At 50.4% G+C, this 16,219-nt stretch overlaps 10 protein-coding genes across 10 annotated transcripts; 4 read left to right on the forward strand and 6 right to left on the reverse strand.

Moving 5' to 3' along the window:
* Nucleotides 1-277: 277 nt before the first annotated feature.
* Nucleotides 278-430, reverse strand: GT037_006438 (uncharacterized protein; the record flags this gene model as incomplete). The annotated part of the gene is made up of 1 exon (XM_038931485.1): nucleotides 278-430. One exon carries the CDS (start codon nucleotides 428-430, stop codon nucleotides 278-280), a length of 153 nt encoding a protein of 50 aa, XP_038785982.1.
* Nucleotides 431-617: 187 nt separating this feature from the next.
* GT037_006439 (uncharacterized protein) lies at nucleotides 618-2,997 on the reverse strand (the record flags this gene model as incomplete). Its single annotated transcript, XM_038931486.1, has 5 exons — nucleotides 618-752; nucleotides 1,490-1,758; nucleotides 1,819-2,143; nucleotides 2,195-2,438; nucleotides 2,504-2,997. 5 exons carry the CDS (start codon nucleotides 2,995-2,997, stop codon nucleotides 618-620), a joined length of 1,467 nt encoding a protein of 488 aa, XP_038785983.1.
* Nucleotides 2,998-3,806: 809 nt separating this feature from the next.
* On the reverse strand, nucleotides 3,807-4,550 carry GT037_006440 (nad dependent epimerase dehydratase family protein; the record flags this gene model as incomplete). Its single annotated transcript, XM_038931487.1, has 2 exons — nucleotides 3,807-4,451; nucleotides 4,512-4,550. 2 exons carry the CDS (start codon nucleotides 4,548-4,550, stop codon nucleotides 3,807-3,809), a joined length of 684 nt encoding a protein of 227 aa, XP_038785984.1.
* A 1,158-nt stretch (nucleotides 4,551-5,708) lies between these two features.
* On the forward strand, nucleotides 5,709-5,986 carry GT037_006441 (uncharacterized protein; the record flags this gene model as incomplete). The annotated part of the gene is made up of 2 exons (XM_038931488.1): nucleotides 5,709-5,860; nucleotides 5,914-5,986. 2 exons carry the CDS (start codon nucleotides 5,709-5,711, stop codon nucleotides 5,984-5,986), a joined length of 225 nt encoding a protein of 74 aa, XP_038785985.1.
* A 280-nt stretch (nucleotides 5,987-6,266) lies between these two features.
* Nucleotides 6,267-7,949, reverse strand: GT037_006442 (3-chlorobenzoate--dioxygenase reductase subunit; the record flags this gene model as incomplete). The annotated part of the gene is made up of 1 exon (XM_038931489.1): nucleotides 6,267-7,949. The coding sequence occupies one exon, from the start codon at nucleotides 7,947-7,949 to the stop codon at nucleotides 6,267-6,269; it is 1,683 nt and encodes a 560-aa protein (XP_038785986.1).
* Nucleotides 7,950-8,955: 1,006 nt separating this feature from the next.
* Nucleotides 8,956-9,354, forward strand: GT037_006443 (uncharacterized protein; the record flags this gene model as incomplete). Its single annotated transcript, XM_038931490.1, has 1 exon — nucleotides 8,956-9,354. The coding sequence occupies one exon, from the start codon at nucleotides 8,956-8,958 to the stop codon at nucleotides 9,352-9,354; it is 399 nt and encodes a 132-aa protein (XP_038785987.1).
* A 431-nt stretch (nucleotides 9,355-9,785) lies between these two features.
* GT037_006444 (uncharacterized protein) lies at nucleotides 9,786-10,115 on the forward strand (the record flags this gene model as incomplete). The annotated part of the gene is made up of 1 exon (XM_038931491.1): nucleotides 9,786-10,115. One exon carries the CDS (start codon nucleotides 9,786-9,788, stop codon nucleotides 10,113-10,115), a length of 330 nt encoding a protein of 109 aa, XP_038785988.1.
* Nucleotides 10,116-10,374: 259 nt separating this feature from the next.
* GT037_006445 (phosphoglycerate dehydrogenase) lies at nucleotides 10,375-12,304 on the reverse strand (the record flags this gene model as incomplete). Its single annotated transcript, XM_038931492.1, has 4 exons — nucleotides 10,375-11,368; nucleotides 11,430-11,736; nucleotides 11,785-11,913; nucleotides 11,962-12,304. The coding sequence occupies 4 exons, from the start codon at nucleotides 12,302-12,304 to the stop codon at nucleotides 10,375-10,377; spliced, it is 1,773 nt and encodes a 590-aa protein (XP_038785989.1).
* Nucleotides 12,305-12,928: 624 nt separating this feature from the next.
* Nucleotides 12,929-14,082, reverse strand: GT037_006446 (glyoxylase i; the record flags this gene model as incomplete). Its single annotated transcript, XM_038931493.1, has 4 exons — nucleotides 12,929-12,993; nucleotides 13,045-13,438; nucleotides 13,486-13,951; nucleotides 14,018-14,082. Coding segments are annotated over 4 exons (990 nt in total), but the record flags the coding sequence as incomplete, so codon positions are not given.
* Nucleotides 14,083-15,073: 991 nt separating this feature from the next.
* On the forward strand, nucleotides 15,074-15,799 carry GT037_006447 (uncharacterized protein; the record flags this gene model as incomplete). The annotated part of the gene is made up of 2 exons (XM_038931494.1): nucleotides 15,074-15,165; nucleotides 15,211-15,799. The coding sequence occupies 2 exons, from the start codon at nucleotides 15,074-15,076 to the stop codon at nucleotides 15,797-15,799; spliced, it is 681 nt and encodes a 226-aa protein (XP_038785991.1).
* Nucleotides 15,800-16,219: the final 420 nt, after the last annotated feature.

Genomic DNA, 16,219 nt, shown 5'->3' on the forward strand with positions numbered 1-16,219 from the left:
TGGTAGAGTATTCTTACTGGCGCAATCGTATATTTGGCAATTTGGATACCCATGGATTATTAGTTGCCATATTCGCTATCGTTTAAAGCACCATGAGATTTTATAAGGCATTACGATTACTTTCACAGCATCATCTAACTAGAACAATTCCAAGAAAGACACCCAACGCGTAAAGGATAGTTTTCCCAAGCAAAATCTCGTTCATTATCGTTGTAGCTAGTCGACCGGACGAACCGCTACTTGAAACGACAAATGCGCACACATTGGCTCGGCAACATCATCCCGCTCTTCTTCTTCTCTCAGACTCCCTTCGCCGATACTCGATACCATGCTTAGTCATAATGGTATCATACTCATGCTTTAGCAACCTCATCTTGTATCTGGTTACCAGTTTTCGTCCAACAGACCTCTCATAGGCCTCCCTAATCATGCGAAGCTCTATCTCGCCTTCTATAAGCCTCAGTTCATCAGTGATCGGTATGCCAGATGGTCGAGGAGGAGGCGAGGACCATATAATACCCTGTCTAAAAACATCATGAACGGAATCGCGATTAGACTCTTTTTGATGTGGTCGATGCTGTGATGCATAAGTCTCGGATAAGCTGCATGACGATGCATCAGGTGAAGACTGCATCCAATCTTGCCTGGTCGGAGAGCAGGCTTGAGGTGTCGGTGGCAGACGAATTTGAGGTACTGAGGGTGGAGGAGTATGGGGTAATGATGATGGGCGTGGTTCCTTTGCTAGCGGTGGTCTTGATCGGGAAGATAGCAGTGACAGGCCTGGAAGACATCCCGTTGAACCTAAAGATAGACATCTCTGTCTTCGTGGCGACTTCGTACGCTCTTTACCACTTGCTTCTCCTGCATTGTACTCAGCGAGAAGCTTCCTGATCTCTGCTTCGCGTACGGATGCAATCAATGGAAACTTTGGTGACCTGTGGTGAGCTCTCTGAGAATATGGGCTTTCTAGCATGGCCTGCAAGATTTCTTCCGATGTTCTTAGCTCTATTCTTGCCGAAGGATATTTGTCGGTTGTCTTTAGAATCATGTGATGCTTGATAAAACCATATCTAGGCTGGCGACGGTGCGTTTCAAGAACATCTGGTGTTCAGAATGATAGTAGCTGGTGGGGTCCAAGATAGTCTTCTAATCCTGAGAGGACAAAAAAGCTGGTGTCTGGGTATGTTGGACAAAGACGACAAAGCCATAACAAAGAGGCTACATTTAGCGGAAACCCCGAGAAAGAAGCAGCTGAAGGCGGACATGCTTCGATTGGAAGTTCGGTGAACAACCATAGGTGGCGACTCGAGGAACTCTGTGTCGGAGCAACGCGCTATGATCGTAAAGCTATTACGCTGAGCATGCAAATCGTAGAGACAGAGGTTGAGTTGGCACATCCATTCGACGAAGATGCAGATTGACATTAGATCGCGCTGATTACCGAACCAAGCCCGCCAATCTTGCCTGCCCATCTTGTCATCATTTCTACCGCGTCTTTTCTGAGCTCCAAAGTCGGGGCAGAGAAAGCGACTGCCATGACCGGCGCGATACTGCGCAACATGTCGAAGCCTGGAGTTTGCGCCTGTTCGATCTCCATTGCAGCCTCCAGGATAGATGTAGCCGCTTTGGTGGCTTCCTCGTAATAATGCGCAGTAGTATATTCATATGGCTCCAGTGGGGCAGTTGCTTCAGTGTGCATCTTGTACATGAGCATGTTGACAACGAGGCGGTCTGCGGTGTAATTTGATGCAATCAGTGCTACGAAAGCATTAGACGACTTTGAAGCAGATGATCCTGGACTGGTTGTTTTCGACGTACCCTTCTCCATGGGTGTAGGTGTTCCACGTGGGCTTCCGGAGATGCTGGCTAGATGAGGATATGCTATAGCCCATTCGTCGAGGTCTCTCAACAGCCTGCATGCCATATGTTTGGAAGGGCGAACGTCAACATGTGACGGTATAGGGGTCGAGAAAAGCACGCGCATTGAGCCGGATATCTCGAGGATGGCCATACAAGGAGGAATCTGAAGCTCGATATCTGCAAGACTTTGGTGCGCATCTCGTGGCTTGTCAATGAAAGGTAGTGTCATCCAATCTGGCGAGGAGTAGACCGAAGTCCTGTTGAGGACTACACATTTATGCGCCTGATATCGTTAGCGTAAAGGGAATCGTCATACTGATTCTTCCAAGCTTACATCAGAGCTGCGCACGCCCTTGAACAGTGGCCAGATGACACCCGACCCACAGTTGCTCGGCCCGCGCATATTCATTATTTGGGCCGCAGCTGCGAGATGAGCCATGGCGCCAGATGCAGTCGCGCCTACATACAGTTCGTACAAGGACATGATGAGTGGTACCAAAACCTCTTCTTCGTCAGGAATAGCGTCCTTCTTTAGTCTTGCTATGGATGTTCTCTGTGCGCTCAGAGCTACAGTATACCTAGAATATGCGTGTACAAAATCAGTATGTGTCTCATATGGAATTCGTAAAAGGATAGCTCTTACCACCTCCAGGAGTCAACGAGAATGCTCGGATCGTGATGATGTTTTCCGAAGTATGCCATTGAGACTGCCCGGAGAGACAACCGGACCGCAGGCTTTCTAGCGTTGGTGTGAATCTGGTGTATATGGCCGAGCCATTGGATTTCAGGCGCGTACTGACTTCCACCCTTGTTCATCTCAACGTAGTGAGAAAGGAAAGCGGTATCTAGAGCTTCCGGTAAAACCCTTGAGGGTTGATTCATTGTAGGAGGCCTGTACTGATAGCGAATGGCTACTATGGCTTGCTCCACTCTAACAGTATCCCTGGTTGCGGAAGATGGTGTTGAGTTTGACGACGGTGATGACGGCTGGCTTGACTTGATTGCGACTTTGCCTTGAGGGAGGATAGGACGCGGGGCTGCTGATGGCTGATCATCCTCGTTCCCTCGAATCACCATTGTAGCTCTTGCTGTCTCTTTCTTCTTTCTTCCTCTTGGCTTGGTTACCCGCTCTGTCATATCGATAACAATGGAGCCCTGGAGGGCCCCAGAGCACGTGAGGCCCAAACGACGACATTGGTTGCATGTCTCTGGTGTTTCGTCGCACTGCGGGACGAATAAGTGCTCAACTTGATGAGTTGTTGAAGGAACACACCTTGACGCGTCTAGATCGGCATTGAGCACAAGCTCTACTTCGTTGGGACTTCGGTGGCATGTCGTCTATATAAGCCCGGGTCGTACAACACGGGAAGTGAAAGAGGGAATTTGAGCGACGTAAACGAGGAAGGGATACAGGGGTAGTCAGTGGTGCAGCACGATAGTGCGGCGCGGTCTCCTTTGTCCATTTTGATTGGTGCTAAGTCAAGTTTCGGAGGTACCTTAGGAAGGCGGGGAAAGCCGTGAGGTAGCCGCGACCCTTCCATAGCGAGTCTAGCACGTGCTGGAAAGGGTCCAAGATGCATTGGAGCGGCAGAAGATCGCCCTTGTTCTTCTCGTGGGATATGGAAATTATCTCCGATCGCAGCCTTGCTTTGCTTTGCTTTTGTGCGCATCATCGTGTGATATGAGGATTAAGCCGGAGCATGTGTATGTAAAAAGTAAACAGTATGACGACATGATGAGTTGTTTGTTTTCGCTGCACCTTGATTCGTACTAAGAGAATCTGAAGCTCTCGCAAAGTCTGTCTGTCGTGATAACGCAGGCATGAACAACGCGCAAACCTTGAGAGGAGGTTCAACTTCAGATAAGTGCCAGTCGGTCACTGAAAGAAAACTGTGAGAAGGGTATCGTGTACGGGCAACCTTGTGCCCCATAATCAGTCCGAATTCCTACTCCTTGCCCAACGCAACGATGTCCTTCATTTCTACAACCCAGACACCGTCCTCCTTCTTCCCATCGATACATTGCATTCCGGCATTGACGGCAGCTCTCGCGATCGTACTGGCGTCTTGAGCCCACCAGTCCGTCATCTTAGGTGTCAAGCCCTTCAAACCCCTTGCAAGACCCCTCAGCGCAGCCTCAGCTGGTCGTGATTCACTCCTATCTCCGACGATCAGACCCGGGCGCACTATGACCGTGTGCTTGAACCCCAGACCCTTTACGGCTTCCTCCAACTCGCCCTTCATCTTGGGGTAAGCAAAATATGATGTGTGGCTTGCGCCGTTGGACGAGATGAGGACGTATGTCTCCACACCGGCTTCTTTGGCGGATTTGGCAAGGTCAAGGTTCAGGTCGTGGTCGATCTTGCGCTGGGCTTCGACGCTGCCTACTTGTGCACGTGTCGTACCCAGACCGCTGAAGAAGACCCTAGGTTTCTGCGAAGATGGGAACTGGCTAGGCCATTGTGAAGAGTCGGTCGCGATGATGGGCTGGAGTTTGGTGGAGCCTGCAGGGTTCGGGAGGTCGCGGCGCGCATACGCGTGTACGGCGGAGAAGGCGGGGTGTGCGAGAAGTTGGGAGAGGATGTTTGCGCCCTAGATGCCCCTGTGAGCATTTGGTGCCTTGTGAGGTCGTTGGGAGAGCGCTGGACGTACGACTAGGCCTGTGCTACCCGCTAGTACTGCGGCTGTCATTTTATCTGCTGTACCTTTGAGTTGCGAAGTTGATGGTGAGTAGATGAGTCTTTCAGTGTGAGTTGTGTGAGTCTGGTCTTATTAGTTGTCATCTACCGGCAATGATCGCACGTAAAGTTTAGTTGCGGCCGTATGCGTATAATTTTGTCCGGGACCCTGATGAGCGATAGCAACGATAAGCCGAGGTGCGTCATCAGAACAGCACCGTGGCGCGTTCGAGAAGCATCACCCAACTGATGGGGTTTCACATGTTGAGCGTCTGGTATTGCAATATGAAAAGTCTTAGGACAGGGTGGTTCGTAAATGTGAAGGAAGTGTCCGAGACATCTTGGTATGCAGGAACACAGGCTAGGAGGTGCACAGTGGACCAGTGACCAACGCCAGCGCGCGCGCGCGCGAGAGGTACATTAATACACTAAATACACGAGTAAAACTTCTTTCTATTGTTCGGCAACAAGCCGGGTGCGGATCATCTCTTTTTGCAAAGACCTCGACCTCGCGTCAACTTGTCACACCATCGTGGTATCACCTCTGCGCCGTAGCTGCCCTGAGTCATGCCGTCGGCGGCTGCCGACCCTGAAGAATCCGCCAAACATCACACCACTCTCTCGCGACCATCAATACAGCCAACTCCTCAGCCAGTCTAGAACCAATAGCAGGTCCCGGAAACAAGCGACTATTTTCTACAGTGCTTATTATCGTTTCCAAAAGCGGTTCTTTCAGTCTTGCCTGCATCTTGGTCGTCGTTGTTTTCCATGTTCCTGACTTGCCCGGTCTGGTCTGTCAGGCCAGCCGTTCGGGTTGCGGCGTAAGGCTGTGAGGATGATGCGGAGGATGCACATCTCACGCGATGTTCTGGTGGTGCGATCGCGGGTTCTATGATGAAGCATAGTGTTTGTAAGTTGGTAATGTAGGTTTGATAAATAGATTGTCTTCTTCATGTTGTAGTAGCCATCCAACATTCAGTTCATCACAACAACAGCAACCAACAATACACTCCACACATCTTCACATCGAATCAAAAGCTTAAAGATCCGTCTTTTCTGCTCAATCAATAATACAACAAGAGCATTCTCGATCTGAGTTCATTCTAGCGATACCACTACACTCATCCCAATACTCCAAACCAACCAACACTTCAACCAAACCACCACAACAATGCCTTCAGTAACCCAGGCCCGTCTCATGTGGCGCAGCGTTGCCCGCAGCATGGTAGAGCCCCACCCCTTCGCTCGCAACCCCATCACCATGACCCCTCACGCCTGGCGCGCGGCAGACCTCTCCAAAAAAGTCGTAAAGACAAGCACTGTGTAAGTCTACTCATCTTCCTTTCCCTTTCGAACTTCTACTAAGTATTATACAGCTTCTTTCCGTTCTATGCAGGTATCCTTGGATGGCCAGTCGCCGCCGCCTGGTGGTTTAACGGAAACATGTGACTCTTCCTAATGGAAGTACCAAGGCAGGAGAAGAGGAAGGGACCAAGCAGTAAGGAAGTCGAGGATCTGATATTGAACATGCGGTGGGATGATTGAAGGCTCTACCTGCATCGACATCAAGCTTGGGGTTTATGGCGTTATAAGCATAGCATTTTCTTTTGTCAAATACCAATCTTATTATGTTCAGACATGCTAAATCACACTTTCGTGAATCATCGAATGGTCGCTTCCGCTCACGCACCGAGACACTGGTAATGCTCACTCGTAAGCGCTGTACATCCTATAGATCCAACACAATTTTGCCCACACCCCGGCTAACACAACTCAGCATACTACCCTCTTTCTCCTCGTCCAATAAACCGGTTCCCTGGTGTTCTACTCTACCACCGCAAACGTCTACTCTACACGTCCCGCAATTGCCCACTTCACACGAGCTATCGATATCCATACCCACAGCCTTGAGTGCGTCAAGCAGCGACTGGGTAGCCCCTACCTCCACGGTTTTCCCACTCTGTTTGAGCTCTGCTGTGAACGGATCACCCGACGTAGCTACGGTAAAGGCTTCGACGTGTACAGACGACTCTGGGAAACCGTAAGATTTTGCGGTCGCAATGACAGCATCCGAGAGGCGTGTGGGACCACACGTGTAGATGTGTGTCTGATGGTCGGCCTTTGCGAGTATAGCGGAGATATCTAGACGTTGGCCTTTGGATTTGTTGTAGATTGATGCTTTGGACCCGAGAGCAGCAATTCTGGAGGGGAAGGGCACTTCTTCTGCGACAGCATAGTGGAGGTGGAAGTCTTGTTTCGATTCCTGAAGGTATGGGAATGCCACTATGAAAGCTGTGATGCCGATACCGCCTGCGATGATGATGTGCTGGTCTGCGTCTTTGGCGAGAGGGAAGCTTGCTCTGATGCGACTGGCCGTAAGTACATCCCCAACCTTGGTCTGCTCGTGGAGGTACTTGGAGCCACCTCGGCTGGTTGGATCCAAAGCAACGCCAATCTCAAAGCGCTTTGAGTTCCCGCCAGTGACAGAGTATGCGCGTATTAGATTCCCTCCAAGCTTCAATATCACATGGCTTCCGGGCTCGACAGGTCGTGGCGCTGGGATATCTTCGACGGAATCAAAGACAAAGGCTGTGACACTATTCGTCTCCCTCCGCTTCTCAATCAGACGGTATTCTTGCCAAGCATCCATCTTCTCTTCATCGCTACCGAACAACCTGCCGCTATGATCCTCGACGACTCCCTGGTCTAGGCGTTTCTGGAATTTGCCCTTGATCTCCCAGCCGAGTTGCGGCAGACCAACAATCTCCTTCATCATCTCTACGTTGTTGGTCTCGTTAAACAGGTAATACATTACCCTAGCAACCGTCCACTCCGGATTTGGTCGCTCAAGCAAGGTGATCATGTCGCCAGCGATGACGGTACCTGGTTTGATAATGCGATACAACCAGCCGGTACGTAGCAGCGTCTGCGCACGCTTCGCCATGTCTTTGACCTCGAAACGATGGTTGAGCTTGTAGCAAGGCGCTCGTGGCTCGCTGACTTCGACAATGATCTCGCCAATGGCCAACCGATCCCCAATGCATAAGTTCATCTCGCTGACTTCTCTGTTGGATAAGTTTTCGCCAAAAGCGCCAGGCTTGAAGTGGTGCTCTGAGGCTGGTAGTTGTTTCTTCCATTCATCATAATGTGCCGTGCAGTAGTGAAGGAGCGCCTTGTCTGGGCCGCCATGCAAATGGAACGAATGCTCATCGCTAGGAATACCCGTTTCGCTGATTTCGACAGGACCAGTCAATGGAGCCTTGTGAATAGCCGTCTCAATCTTGCCGTTTCCAAGTGCCTTCTTGACCTTGCCAGACCGCAGTTGGATGAGCGGGAAAGGAGCGAATAGTGGTGGGTTCTTCAAGGTATTGGGATCTGGTGGCGACGGTGGAATCCATGTTGAGATAGCCATGGTTCAACTTTGAGTATATTGTATATGGAGGATTTCGAAGTAGATTGAGGTGTCGGATATGTAGAGCTTTAGGCCGTATGAAGATTTCCTCCCATGGAATATGGAAGATAACGTCTTGTGCGTGTATTGTGATGAAAGATAGCAACCAATGGCGGCCTTAAGCATAGGCTCACTGTAGGATGAAAGGCCTACGAATCCTTTACGTTGCTTTCATGTCATCCGAGCTAAGCTTGTCCAGGACTCATGCAATAAAGACCTTTTCGTGGGTCGCGGATTTTACGAGAACAGATCTAGACCTCTCACAACCTATGCTCGATGCAGCAGGCGCATACATGGAAAATGGCTATGAGCTAGGAGTTGGAAAGTCTGGAGGAGACCTAGATGCAAAACTTGGTAAGCCGATGGTACGCCCTATATGTAAGAAAACACCGAAAACACCGTGACAATTGCTACCTGGGAAGCCACAGTTTATGACTCCACTAGTGCTGCCAGCACAATCGTTTACCTTCTGGAATGGGAATAATAGAGCAATGGAAGTTGTCATGTGGTGTTTGACTGGATGATTGCCTATTCACCACGGAAGCTTATTTCAGATAAGACTGTGAACTCCAGATGTGGGGAGAATGGCGGAAATCGGAGATGAGCGCAGCTCCCCGATCTGAGCACGTGCGTCAAGCCGCTCCAAAGCAACATATAAATGCGTTTGAGAGATATGACGCGTCAGTTGAGGGAAGATTGAGATTAAGAGCAGTCGACAAGGACAGTGCTGATGATGGTTGTGTTGTGCATCACGTGGACAGTGGCCTCGGCTGCACCTGGTCGGATTGACGTCAGACTGAGGATCCGTTGACAAGCTTCGAGCTACCACATCAACTCGTCACCGCGATTCCAAAACACGTCAATTGCAACTCTCCCCGCAATTACTCAACCTCCAACCTTTCTGCATCACGACTCGACCTTTTGACATTCTCAAAACCCACGGCCTATCCCCCCCACTACAATCACCATGTTCCGCATCCAGCCCGCACGCGCAGTACAACGCGCAACCTTTGCCCGCCCTGCCGTCATCCGCCCTCGTTTCTTCAGCACAACACCAGCACGCTTCGCTCAAAAAGATGCACAAGACAAAGATTCGCTGAAGCCCCGATCGACCGAATACGCAAAGTCTGGCTCTGACGACGGCGCCGCACACTCAGACGCAGCTTTCAATCCCAACAAGACAAGCCCAGAGGAGGCAGAGGCAACAGCAGAGCGCGAGGCTGGTGGCTCTCAGAACAGCTTGAACGTTAGCCCTGGAAACAAGGACGTCAGCGAACCTAACAGTCCCGATGTTGGTGGAAATGGAGGAGCACCAGACAAGAAGAGCAGTGGCGGAGGCAGCGCGCCCAAGAACAGCACAGGATAGATGTATACGTCGCAGGAGGAGAAGCCTCGAAATGGGAGCATATCACAGGCAGTAGTAGAAGAGAGCCGTTGAAGGTAGTCAGGGCGCATATGGAGCATCACATCACAGCATGATTGCATTGGGAACAGCTTCTCTAGGCTGACAACTGTATATACCAAACGAATTGGAAAATCTCAATTTTGAAGCCACAAATGACGCGTTATCTGCAGCTTCACCGCATTGGGCATTTGCGTGGAGCAACCTCTGTCTTGAACCCATGCAATGACGTCACAGCATATGACGATGCAGGTGCCCACCAGAACACGGCAACGAGATCCGTCTTTGCGCAACAAAGCATCTTCGCTTCTCTTCCACCTTACCACCAATCCTCACTTTTTCTGAAACTCAACTACAAACCTCACAATATTTTCCTCCGCCTCAAACACTTCACAATGGCACCACGCACTCTCCTCACAGCAACCCGCTCTCTGCGCGCTCCCATCCCAAGCACGCGCGTCGCCTTCACCGCTCGCCGCACATTCCTCAGCAGTCCCACCCTACGCATCAAAGAAGACGCAGACCGAAGCCCCGAACAGGTCGAGGCCGCAAAGCAAGAACAGCTCAAGGAGCAAGAAAAGGGCGAGGGCAGATGGCGCGAGGACCTTGCCAGTCATGGTGAGAGCAACATTGCTGCGGACAAGCAACAAGTCAACGACCACGACGCGCATATGAAGGAGTTGCAGAAGGAGGGCAAGGAGAAGGGTGAGAAGGGTCAGATGTAAAACCTTTTCAAGAAGGGATGATCGGGGATTATTTTACGACTTGTATGGGTATATAAGCTATTGATGAGATGGTCGGAAGATCCTATGGAGTACGCGACGTTGTTTGTTGTATATATCACGTCAGATTCAAGCGCCTAATGAATGAAATGGGATAAATTGGAAGAGTTGAGCATGAGCGGTACTAGCATGTTGAACGCTGCTACCGCACCATCGTCATCATCGGCCCGAACGCTGTCTTCCCCAACTAACAACAATCTCATCAAAAGTTCACCACGCTAGCCTCTAATACCCCCTCATCTGCAATCAACCTCTTCAACACATCCTCTCCAACGGGCTTATCCACACCCAGAATCATCAGCGCTTCTTTACTCCCCTCTCCTTCACCGTTTTGCTCATTCAATCTCTCCTCTACTTCCTCATCCAAGGGTGCAACGTTCATGAATTTGATATTAACACCCGCTTTGCCCAGAAGGTTGCCTACATATCCGATCTTACCCACCGAGTCGAAGTTTCGGCATATGAGTAGTGTTCCACGGGGTACGAATTCGCCTTTGAACTTGTCAAGGCGAGAGATGAAGGGTTTGTTTCCAGAGACAAACCCTTGGATAATCTGGTCGTCATTGTCGCTCGTACCTTGTTGAAGGCTGCGTGCAGCAGACGGAGAAACGTTCCTGGAGCGGGGTTGTTGACTCACAGAGCGAGACGCGCGGGCACGTAGGGTGATAAAGGAAGAGTAGGGCTTGTCTTCTACGTTTTCGCGCGAACGTTGTTCGTTGATGAGAATACCGCGTTCTTTGGCAAGTAGCTCGGCGTTGACAATGTTGATGTTCAGACCATCGCTTGAGGTGATGGGGGTAAGGAGGCCCTTTACTAAGGCGGCGAAGAGGGGCTTTGTTGTATTGATTGCGGCAAGTTTGCCCTCATAGATGAGGTCAAATGTTGTGCGGAAGGAACCTGTCTTCGCCGAGGAGTAGTGCTGGGTATAGAGGCTACCCATCTTTTCGACTAGGCTGATGAAAGGTTGAAGGGTTCGGTATTCGTCAGGTAGGACGATTGGTGCGTTGACAGCTGAGCGTGGTAGCTCACCGCTGAGGATGGAGACGACTTGCTCACAGACATCGATCGAGACGTTTTCTTGAGCTTCTTTGGTGGATGCACCAAGGTGCGGTGTCGCTACCACCTTTGGATGGGCAATCAGACGTGTAGCTGACGAATTTTGCTCTGGTGGTTCCGAGGTGAACACGTCAATCCCTCTGAACGTAGGTGTACGAAGTCAGTGTATGTATTGCATGAAATTTGTACAGAGACACTTACGCTCCGGCGATGACGCCAGCGTCCAAAGCTTCGACCAAGGCATCTTCGTCGATCATACCACCTCGCGCTACGTTGAGAATTCTGGCAGTTGGCTTCATTGTCTCTAGTTCTGCTTTACTGATCATGCCTTTGGTTGACGCAATCAGAGGAGTGTGGAGTGTCAGAAAGTCAGCTTCTTTCAAAATCTCAGCGAGACTTGGACGGAGTGTGACCGAGGCTGCTGCTGCTAGGTTTGGGTTTGCATAAGGATCGTACGCAATGAGACGCATGCCTAGGCCATTCGCGATGCGAGCGACCGTGAGTCCAACTGAAAACACATTAGTCAGATGCTTACGAAGTAATGAATTGAACTGACCCTTTCCCAGACCGACAATAGCGAGGGTCTTTCCTTTCGCCTCTACACCAACTAGTCGGCTTCGTTCCCACTTCCCAGCCTTGATACTTTGTGAAGCATCTCCAACGTTGCGAGCTACAGCCATCAATACTGTATCACGTTAGCCGATATAATGTTGGCGTAGCTTGGAATACCCACGCGCGATAGTGTGTTCCGCCGCGGCATTGATGTTCCCAGAAGGTGAGTTCACTACAATGATACCATGTGAAGTGGCGCTTTGGACATCGACGTTGTCAACACCCACACCGGCACGTGCGACAACTTTCATCTTCTTCGCAGCTTCTAAAAGCTCTGCTGTTACTTTCGTCTCAGAACGCACGATGAGAGCATCATATTCGCCGATGATCTTTTTGAGCTCTTCTGGGGTCAGTCCCTTCTTCTCATCCACGTCAAATTGGTCTTTCAATAATGCTAAGCCATCTGGCGACACTTTCTCGGGTATCAGGATCTTTCGCTTCGTTGTATGCATGAGGATAGCCATGTCGAAGGGCGGCTGCGCTTGTTCTCAAAGACTAGCTAGAACAGAGTGATGAGGCCCACAAAAGGTCTTAGTGAAGGCAAATGATAGTATTCGATTGCTGTAATTTTAATGTAATACTGCAAGGCAATGCTCTATACTTCTACGAGAAGACAGTGTGAGACACAAATGCCAGAACCCATAGGAGGAATACACTCCGTTTTGTACATTTAAGAGGACACTTGCGCCGCTATCGGTCTTCTGCAGTAGCTTGCGTCAGATAATCTCTTTGTGGTAGCCTTACCTGTTGGCTGTATTTACCCCGCACTCCTTTACCCCACGGGGTGAACGCCACTGCTGCAAGGTCAATCTCGGGAACTTCTGACTGAAGGCCTTGGAAGCTTGAAATCGGCGATGAAATTGAGCTGGAGAAAGGTAAAAGATCGAAAAGATGGTCATGTAACTTGGTATGTATTGTGTTATCCAGTTGTGGTTGGAGCACCGCAAACATTCGCGTCCGTCATCGTACCACGCTGTGCGTAAGTCGCGCAGCGTGGGTAGCTACGTATGGTGTGATCTGCAACGATTGGAGGCTGAACTACTGCTGAGTGGGATATGCACATCACGCGGGTAGTCGGCGCCGCGCATTTACCAATTACTACGTGTCTTGAGCTTCTCGTTCTGCACCACCTCGATCCAGTAGTTATCGGGATCTACGCACATTGTCAGTTGCCATTTTGTACGATGAGTAAATAACAACTTACCTAGGACAAATGCGATGTTCTTCATGCGACCATCAGTGAGCCTCTTCTTCCAGTTGACCTTCTTCTCTTCGAAACGAGCACAGGCGGCGTCCAGGTCATCGACAGCAACGCAGATGTGACCGAATCCTTGCGGCTCATCATTGCCGTTATGGTACTTGAAGTCGGCATCCTTCTCAGTGCCGTAGTTCCATGTAAGTTCGAGTAAGCCTTCGCTGTCCGATACAGGGTTGACGCCATTCGCGGTCGTCTCTGGCGCATCGGCACCGTATCCCAAGAAGTATAGATTGAAGCCAGCGTTTGGGCTCTCTGAAGTGCGCTTGAGCTTCATTCCCATAACATCTTGATAAAAGCTGAGCGATGCATCCTTGTCCTTGACACGGATCATTGTGTGGTTCTGTGATCATCAGCATGACCCAACATAGCCACCAGGGCAAGACTTACCATGCGGTACGAGCCAGTATCCGTATCCTTGACGTTCTCCGTCTCCTCCAATGGCTTCTGGCCAATCACCTCAACCCAGTAGCCATCAGGGTCGAGCACGAACGCAATGTGGCGCATGCGACCGTCTGTGAGCTTCTTTTGAAACTTGTATCCGGCATCTTCTAGCCTCTGGCACGCTGCCTGTAGGTTGTCCACCGAGATGCAGAGGTGGCCGAAGCCCTTGTGAGGTTCCGTGTTGCCATTGCTGATCTTGTAATTTGGGTCGTCTTCGGTGCCGTAGTTGTGGGTCAACTCCACGATACCCTCGCGATCGGTCCAGTGGTTGCCGTGCGAGACGGCCTTAGGGCTATCGTATGCGAGGAAGTAGAGGTCGAACTTGGCGTCAGGGTTCTTGATCTGGTTGATTTGCTTCATGCCCAGAAACTCATAGAACTGGACTGATCGCTTGGGATCCTTGATCCGGATCCTGGAAATCATGAGCTGCTAGCCAATGACATAGGGAGGGTGCAGGAAATGCCATGCGGGTACTCACATGGAGTGGTTAAGCTTGTACTTGGACGGATCGGTCGCCATGGTTGCTAGTGTTCGAATGAGGAGACTAGGTGTGTTGTTTAACTTGCGTGGTCGAAATACAGATGATACAGCTACTGGTAAGGTTCTAGTTACTGCTGAGCGTCGAAATAGCATCAGTTGGGCGTTCGTTCTAGTAATCACAGCGCAACTGAGGGGAAAGAGTTTCTGAAGACCAATGACGTCTGCGATCCAATGAGGAGCTACCAATTGCCCCTCGTCCGGCATTTACTCGGACATTGGCCCGGTGGGGAATATGATCGCATCCCGCGTGGCCATGAACGACAGTTTACCTTTCAGATGTGATTCAACCTTCATCGCGCATCCTGTCCAAGTCGGCGGAACGGTCAAGCGTGTGCTAGGTACCAGGGGTTTCGCTATTTTCTAGTTTCCACCTTTTTACAAGATTAGCGCTCTGCACATTTTTGCTATGGCTCTTAGCAAGATGCTTGTGGAAATCGAACTGTACATATTCCCACAGTCGATTTCCAGTATTAGGCACCACTTAAAAGATACAAGCTTTTTAGCGCAAGATTATCAATATCCCTATGTCGCGTGAAATCCATGGCTGGGCGCGAGAGCACGTGCGACGGAAAACAGGGCTCCGGCTTCTGCCCAGGTGGTCATAGCTCTCCCTCTTCGTGAACTTCGTCGTTGAACATCGTCATGCTGAGGAGACTGACACGCGCAACTTCTCTCCTGTGACGTTATTAGTCTTTCCTCGTGCCCTGACGCGTTCCTTACCGTTGCGACGCGTCCCCCTACCTTGGATCCGCCTTTAGTCCCCAGGAAGGCGCAGATCGGTGATCTAGCAGCAGCACGACAGCACGAAAGTAGTTGCGCCAACCATACACCAGGTAAGTGGGCACTCTTCCACCTCACCACCATCCATCCATATCGCTCCCAACTGCCGTAGCGCGTTAAGTTCGTGTATTGTTACGTATCACGCAAGGACTTGCGCACACACATTCCATATTGCTTTCCTAGCTTTGAACACCCGCTATTGTCTCTCCTAATCATGTCGTCAGTACATCTTCCGATGATCAACATCGCCAAAGTGAGCGACTGGCTCACTAACAACACGAACAAATATGTTTGGCCCCAGCTATTGTAAGTCACATGTACCATGTAGTGTTACCCTACTGACATCAAAAGCTTGATGTCCCCAAATGGCACACTATTAGCGTACTCGAAGCCAGTGCAGACTAAGGAGCTGCGCGACCAGGCTGCGCTCATATCTATGACCTGGAAAGACCACTGTCAAGGGCGTCAGAAGCCTTCAGCCCGCAACGGAACTACTCAGGATCATTCGCTGAAACCTGCACTGAAGACACTCACTATCGAGACCCCAGACTGCAACATTATAGTACGCCTACTGCAACCAGAACTATTGCTCGTTCTTATTGGACGGATCGCTCCCAGCAGGAAGCAAGCCTTCAAGATTTCGGCTGAAGGTCAAGGAGACCCACGATACCCAGAGTCTGACGTTCCTAACTCACGCCCTGGCTCAAGTTCTCAGCTACTGCCTGGTGATACTGCTACTGGTAATTTTGGTGCTGAAGATCGTTTGACGGCTAAAAACAAGGCGCCTTCTCTGCTTAGCAACATGAGTCAACGCGATAAAGACATCAGGGGTGGTGCACTCCATGTTCAGCGTAAACAACTGGACGCCCTAGCCGAATACGCCTTGAAGGATTTTGCAGCCACCGGGTTTGTGATGCCTGCGGATGCAGACCTACAGTAGGACGAGGATCTAATGTTAGCCGTACGTGCGTTGTAGTCTCAAAATACTTCGCAAAAACGTCGGCTGATTGTTGCAGATCCGGGCGTCGACTTCTCAGACAATGCTACCAGACCTTCTACAGAAGCACGCCAGGTATCCTTCAATGTTGGCAATGGTGATTCGACTCTGCTCGCTGGGACCCTTGCGCCGTTACACGAAGACAATGGAGAGTCCGAGCAGCCTAGAATCGCTGTTCCGACTGGTCCAAGGAATATAAATGACGGCTCACACGATGCTGACTACAAAGATTTTGCGCGCAATGAGGTTGATCCGGGGTCGAATATAGCTTCATACGACGCCCAAATCTCGAGTGATTACCCGGAGAGTCAACCACTGCCGCAAGTTAGCCCAACACGCTCACAAATCCCGACACCCATTGTG

This window comes from Alternaria burnsii, assembly GCF_013036055.1.
Source record: "Alternaria burnsii strain CBS107.38 chromosome Unknown 752, whole genome shotgun sequence".
Classification (NCBI taxonomy): Eukaryota; Fungi; Ascomycota; class Dothideomycetes; order Pleosporales; family Pleosporaceae; genus Alternaria; species Alternaria burnsii.